Source organism: Myotis lucifugus, unplaced genomic scaffold (genome assembly GCF_000147115.1).
Source record: "Myotis lucifugus unplaced genomic scaffold, Myoluc2.0 scaffold_577, whole genome shotgun sequence".
Lineage (NCBI taxonomy): Eukaryota > Metazoa > Chordata > Mammalia > Chiroptera > Vespertilionidae > Myotis > Myotis lucifugus.
Genome location: NW_005871625.1, coordinates 371,296 through 378,231, shown reverse-complemented (window position 1 = coordinate 378,231; position 6,936 = coordinate 371,296). Strand labels below are relative to the sequence as shown.

At 61.3% G+C, this 6,936-nt stretch overlaps 1 protein-coding gene across 1 annotated transcript in view; it reads right to left on the bottom strand.

The window, feature by feature from the left end:
- The window catches only part of PHF2 (PHD finger protein 2), an 87,992-nt gene that overhangs the window by 7,459 nt on the left and 73,597 nt on the right, over positions 1-6,936 (bottom strand). Inside the window, 4 exon segments of the mRNA XM_023745750.1 lie at positions 2,875-3,112; positions 4,713-4,879; positions 5,691-5,761; positions 5,895-6,073. Of these exon segments, the coding sequence (XP_023601518.1) occupies positions 2,875-3,112; positions 4,713-4,879; positions 5,691-5,761; positions 5,895-6,073 (655 nt within the window).

Genomic DNA, 6,936 nt, shown 5'->3' with positions numbered 1-6,936 from the left:
GATACGGTCTGCCCAGGTGACACTCATGTTCTCTCTGTGACTGTGTCCTTCGCCTGCAACTACATCTACACTCAAATCTATACCTGATCCTGTACACACATCTAACCTACACCCACACCTGCAACTGAATCTACACCTGGACCCACACCTACACCCACACCTGTATCTACACCTCTACACCCCATCCCCACCTATAGCCACACCCCCACCTACACCTGTACCTACACCCCCACCTGTATCTGCATCTATACTCACACCCACACGTGCAGCTGCACCCCTACTTAAACCCGCATCTGCACCTCCACCTGCTCTGACCTCCACCTGTACGTCACCTGGCAGCCACAGCCCCACCTCAGCTCAGTCAGACCTTAGTCCCTCTCAGCCCCCAGGATGCACAGGCTGAAATGAGGCAGCTTCTCAATGCCACGTTCCCGCCGCCCCCCCCCCGACCTCGCCCTGCTGCCCTCCAGCTTGGGCAGCGCTGTCCCCCAGCACCAGCATATGCTTTTCTGACCACGTCCTTGTCCCCTGCCCCATGCTTGAGCCCCTGCCGCCTCCCCTGGCTGCTCTGGCTCCCGCCCTCCAGAAGGACCTGCTCTGGCTTCTGAAACACCCAGTGCAGCCGGCACCACTACCCAACACCTGGTTATGTGTTGTCCTGGTTCTGGGAGGGGCAGGTGGGTGGCCCCTTTCCACAGAGCCAGGTCCAGAGAGCTCTGAATAGTCCACCCCCCAGGCTGAGTCCAGGCTTCCTCCAGCAGCCTCCCTCCCCTCCCCTCCCCTCCAGACCCTCTCAGAGGGCCCTGCCCAGTCTCCTCGAGTGTGGGGGGCACGTCTCTGCTCCATGCCCTTCCCCTGTCCCACAGCCCACCATGCCCCAGCCTACACCTCTTACAGCCAGTGCCCCTAGGGATACCAGAAAGTCCTGGTGGCTTATACACGCCAATACCTATAAATGCCAGAGATTCTAGACTGGCCTGGGCTCCGGGTACCCCTGCAACTAGGACAGAGGGCCCTGCCTGCTCACCCCCCACATCCCCACAAGGCATAGTGCCCAGCCAGGCAGCTCCCAGGGGGCCTAGTCCAGTGGGCATCTCCCTTCAGGGCCATTTCTGGCCGTCACCGGGACAGAATGGCAACCCAGCCTGTGGGTCCCACCCACACCTCTCACTGCACCAGGGCCAGTGGGGGAGGGTGACCCTCCCTCTGCTCCCTGGAGTCCTGGGAGGCAGGGCTGGGAGCTGGGCGTGGGGTTGGGGGGACTGGAGCCGGGCATGGGGTTGGGGGGACTGCAGCCCCGCTTATCCCTCCTCCTGTCACAGACCCCAGAGTCCCAGGAGAAGGCAGCAGGAGCCCCATCCTGTGTGTCTGCCCCTCTGAAAGGCCTCCCCAGGGGAACACGTGACCCCGAGGCAGCACCAAAAAGCACTGGTCCACGCGGGAGGGCTCTGCACCCTCCTCTCTCACACTGTCTCCTCCTTGCTCCCACCTCCACTTCCAAAAAGTGTTTGAAGCATCTCTAATAATAAAAGCGTAACATGCTAATTAGACTGGACGACCTTCCAGACGAAGCTGGGGCTGCGAGGGAAGCCTGGGTCCCGGGTGCCAGGGGAAGGAAGGCCTACTCGTGCACGAATTTCGTGCATCGGGCCTCTGGTATTTAATAAGACCATTAGAGCAAGAAGAGGTCAAGAGTACCTGCTCAGACACAAGAGCCTCCCAAGACTGAAGCGGGAGGGGTTGGAGAGATGGAGCTGACACAGAGGGCGCAGACACGCAGGACTAGGCCCTGAGTCAGGGGCCCCTCAGCAAGTGTGGTCAGCAGCCATCCTGCGAGAAGCACCGCTGGGCTCCAGGCCAAGCGGAGGGGGAGGCGATGGGCAGCCCCCTCCAGCACCACCTCCCCCTCCCACCCAAGATGCACTGGCCCCAAGTGTTCTGGGGTTTCCCTGGAACTGAACAGGATTATGTTCCTAAGCCACAAACAATAGGAAAATCAGGTAGAGTCAGACCACCCTGGTTCTTCAAGAACCCCCAGCTGGCCCTGTCTGCCCCAGTGCCCAGGACTGGCCCCCCAGCACCATGACCTGCTCTGCCCACGAAGCATGAGCAGAGGGCTGCCCAGACCCTGCTGGGGGCATGGCACATTGGGCAGCGTCACTGCTATACCATCTGCACGGATGCTCTGGGAAGCACGGGAGCTAGCAAGCCCACAGCTGGCCCTCCACCCTCTGCACCAGGCCCTGTGGAGGGAGGGCATGATATGGCCGGCCCTAAAGGTCTAGGTCCCTTACCCAGCCTCGGACCAGACACCAGGCTTCCGAAGAGGATGGGAAGGTGGGGGCCAGAACCCTCTACCTGGAGGGCTCCCTAGAAGCCAGCCTCCCGCTCATACCAGCTGAACCCCGAGGCCCAGCTCAGCTGAACCCCGAGGGCCACCGCCGGGGCGGCATCTGTCCACAGCAGGCGCAGATCAAGGAGCGAAGGCTACGCAGTGCACATGGAAAGTCCCACCTTAATCCTCCAATTATCCTGCCCAAACCCTCTCCTTCCCCCAGAGGTAAACACGAAGCAAACCATCCACCAGAAATTAACATAGTTTCCTCCATTTTCTCCAGCTGATTTTTTCCAAACAGCGAATACTTAAAACAGAGCAAATGGACCATCAAACACTGACCTACGCTCCAAATGGGAGACTGGAGAGGGCCTGCTTGTGGCAGGCTGGCGCGGGGGGTGGGGTGGGGCGGGGGAGGGTGAAGGGGGGAGAGGGGGCGGCCCTGCAGGCACGTGTGCAGTGTGGGCAGCACATCCGCAGACCCACGGCCCTCCTGGAGCTGGGCCTGCCAGGCCGGTCGGGAGCCCAAGCCAAGGCACCTGTGTTCCCAGCTCCAAGCGAGTCCTGGGCACCAGCCCATCTTCCTCAACCCGGGTCTCTCCCTGGACCTTGCAGGAGCCCAGGGTGTCTAGGGCTTCTCTCCAGGTCAGAGTGCCACCCGGGTACTGAGGTGTTGGCTCGCCACAGTTCTCCTCAGAAAAAGGCACCCAAAGGGGCATGGGGCCTCCAGGAAAGGGCTCCCAGCCAGCCTTCTCCTGGCAAAGGTCCAGGGCATCCCTGCAGCGAGGGGCTTAGGTTTCCCACCCACAGAAACCCCTTAAAGCTGACAGGGAACCTGTACCCACCCCCATAGGAGGGCGTGACACTGCACAAAAAATAGGAACTTATGAATGAAAATACGTCCATTTGATTAGCAAGAGCCCTTTTCAATTAAGCCCCAGTCACCTCCGAGAGCCCCCCTATCTAAGGTGGGCCTGGCGTGTGGCCTCCACAGACTCACGCAGCCGTGGGACCTCAATTCTGGGAACATGGACTCGGAGGAGAGGGGGATGTGTGGAGGGCAGATCTGGGGGACAGAGAGGGCATCACGCAGGCCACACGGGCCCCAGCTTCCTCAGGCCAAGTCACGCTGGCCTGGATGACACCACCCCACAAGATCAACCTTCCTGGTGCCTCAGGTTCGGTTCTGTTACCAGGCAGACGGAGGTTCTGGTCCTCCCTCTGCTGCCTCCTAGCAGAGTGGCCTTGGGCCAGTTGTCTGAGCCTGTTTCCCCATCTATGCTGCAGGAATCTGCTGCTGTCTTGAGTACAAGAAGGAGAGACCTCCCCACAGTGGCTAAGGTCCCCGAGTGGGAGGCTACAGGGGGCATAGGCCTCAGCTCTGTGGTACTTGTAGAAATTCCATGTTGGGGTGGGGGGGTGGGGAGGAGAATTGCCCCAAATGCCTGAAAACAAAATTTAACTGGGAGTGAGAGAGAAACAAGCCCCAGCCCTTCATCGAATGCAAAGCCCAGATTAATCCATTTCTCTTGAATCAGAGAATCGGACTCGTCAGGCCTGGGCGGGAAGGGCCACCTGGTCTGAGATGATGGATACACACCCTGGACGACCTGCCCGTCAGCTCAGAATCTCGGGGCTCCAGGACAGGACAGCACCCCCAACCCCGTGAGAGGGCTCGACCCAGCTAACAGGCCGCACATCTAGACTCAAGGACAGTCTGCCCCCGTTGGTGCCAATTCAGCCCCTCAGGGGGCAGGTGCTCACTTCTGTGCTCTGAGCCACTGTTTCCCGGGCCTCAGAGTGAGGCCTCTGCAGAGAAAGCAGCCTTGGGTCTCAAGAGGCTCATCACATGCCCTTGACTCGGACGTCGGGTGCACACCATGGAAATTTTCTGACGTTATGTTTATGGCACTCAGAAAGTGACAAGACAGAGATGGCTGTACGTCCCAGCCGGGAGCAGCCCTGACGCCTGGCAGGTGCCTGCCCGGGCACTGCTTCCCCAGAGGGTCCCCCAGGTACAGCAGCCCCTCCACTGCCCCCCAACTCCTCCTGCCACAGTCCCCACCCGCCATCACTTCTCAGCCGCCTCCCTGCCTGGCACCCGGAACTATGGTGGGGAGGACCCTCTGTCCTCGGAGCTCTGTGCCCTCCATCAAGACCCCGCAGACATGCAGGACCCACACGGCCAGCAAACATGCGCCTCCCTGACTGCCCGGCACCCCCTCTGCCAGGCAGGGGTCCTGCTCTGCCTACCCAGTCCCTGGGGCGTGGGCTCCTGCGACGTGAGCCCCCTGCGTGCAAACTGCCACAGCCAACAGGGCCCCACCTCAGATCCCCGCACGGCCCACGCCCCTCGCCACCGCTGGCCCAGGCCTACCTGTTGGGATTGTAGTCAAGCGCGCCCACCTCCTCACTGGCCTGCAGCAGGTCCAGGATGCCCGCGGCCGAGCCCCCGCCGTCCTTCTTCACTTTGGCGTTGCGGGTGGGCTTGGTGTCCGTGTCGATTCGCAGGGAGCCCTCATCCGAGGAGGAGTCGTCGCTCGGCTGTGGGGATGGGGAGCCGGTCAGAACAGAGCTGGGGGGAGCGACAGGACTACCGTTCCCCTTGACAAAAAAAAGAAGTTTTTAAAAATTAAAAAATAAAATAAGGAAAAATAAAAAATGTAAGATCCCAACCTCTGATGAGCATGTGGGGCTGGCTGGCCGGACGCCCCGGGCGGTTACTGGGGTTTTCCATTGGGACTGTGGAGCCTGCCCGCAAAGGACCTGGCGCCATCCTGCCCAGCACTGTTTCCCAGAGGAACCCTGGGCCCCAAGACCGTCTGCAGGAGCCCCGGCATTGAGCACAGGCACAAAGGAGCCAGCGCGGTCAGGTGAGGAGCAGACAGGAGGGATCCCCGCACTCAAGGCTCCAGTTACCAGTCCTAGCAGGAGGCTCTGAGGGGAAACTCCAGGCTCCCCGGGCAGCAGGGGAGATGCCCATGCAGACCCCCAGGCTCACTGGAGACAGCCGCCACCTCGTGGTTGGATGAGGCCTTACCAGTCGTCTAACTTAATCCCCCAGCAGGTCCAGCCCTGCTCTGCACCCGATCCTCAGGGTCAATGAGGCATCGTCTTCATGGCATCTGGCTGGGCGCTCCTGAGGCCCACCCCTCGCACAGACCTGCAGACCCTCCACACCCCGCACCTGCTCTCCCCCGTTCTGGGCAAGGCCTTGGGCTCACATCCCCACTGCTGGCGCCCAGCCAGCCTCCCCACAAAAACTCCAAGAAGAGGATGGCACATGAAGACACTCGGCTGCACCCCAAGCAGAAAGCGCACGAGCCACAGCCACGGGGTCTCCGAAGGAGCTCACCTTGTAGAGCGCCGAGTCCAGCTTTGGCTTCGTAACAGGTGTGGGCAGCGGCTCCTTCCTGTCCAGTAAGACTGAGACCAAAGCAGACGGGAGTTGGTGGTGGCTTTGAGAGGATTGTTCTGGCCAGCCATGCCTGACACCCCCCCCTCTGCAGGATGGCCCTACAGGGCTGGGTCTGCCCCTCCACAGGTCCCCCCAACTTACAGGACAGGTCTCTCTTCGGGGCATTCTTCTTCCTCCTGATGGGAAACTCATCAATCTTGAGCTCCCCGTCATCCGACACGTACTCATACTCGTCCCGGACGGGCTGGGGCTTGTCCTCCTTGAAGTTCTGCAAGGCCCCAAACACCCCTGGGCTCGGCTGCGGCTTGAGGGCCTTGGAGCTGGGACAGAAGTGGACTGGTCAGTGGGGGTCCACATGGTCCAGCCAGTGCCCCACCACTCTGTCACGGGCGCAGAGGGTCAGCAGTCATGCTGAACACTGCCCAATCCCACGGCTCCCTCCCAGACGCCATGGGCCGGCGAGGACAGCGCACAGCTCACGAGGTATGGCCTGGCCCTCCCCGCCCACGCAAGGCCTCTCCTTGAGCTGTCTCAGGGTGTGCCCTGCACGGCCCCACCCTGGCCACTGGACCAGCATGGCCTTCCTTCTGCCCGCCCCGCAAGCTCTGGCCGCAGCCTCCCACTGGCTCGGGCCTAGGGAGACAGAGGCTGGGCTACAGCTCTAATTCCCAACTGAACACCACACACACACAGAGGTGTGATGAGGTTACAGAGTCACGTCCACCTTCCTCTCCGCACTTCTAAACGCTCTACAGCATGGTGGGTCCCAGAGTGAATGCGTTCAGAAGCTCTCCAGGACGAGCTCAGAGCCATGAGGTCAGGGCGACAGGGCCGCAGACCAGACCCTTCCCACCTGCTCACCGAGCGTCCTCGGCACGTGGCCATGAGTTCTTGGGAATAACGGGCCTGCCTACCCGCTCGGCCTGGTCACCAGGTGCCGGCCCCGCCCCACTGCTCCGCCACCTGGCGTGGCTTTCTCCTCCCATTTCGCAGGTGAGGAAACAGGCCCACCACAGAAAAGGGGCCCATTCTGCTGCGATGAATCTGCTTCCTGGCTTCGGGGTATCCAACCTGGACTTGACTCAGCACGCAACCTGTGGGCCCGCAGCCGGTGAGACTTCTCAGGGGGCATGAAGCCCGTCCGTACACCTGGCACTGGGCTGGGCTGGCATGCTGTCAGCAG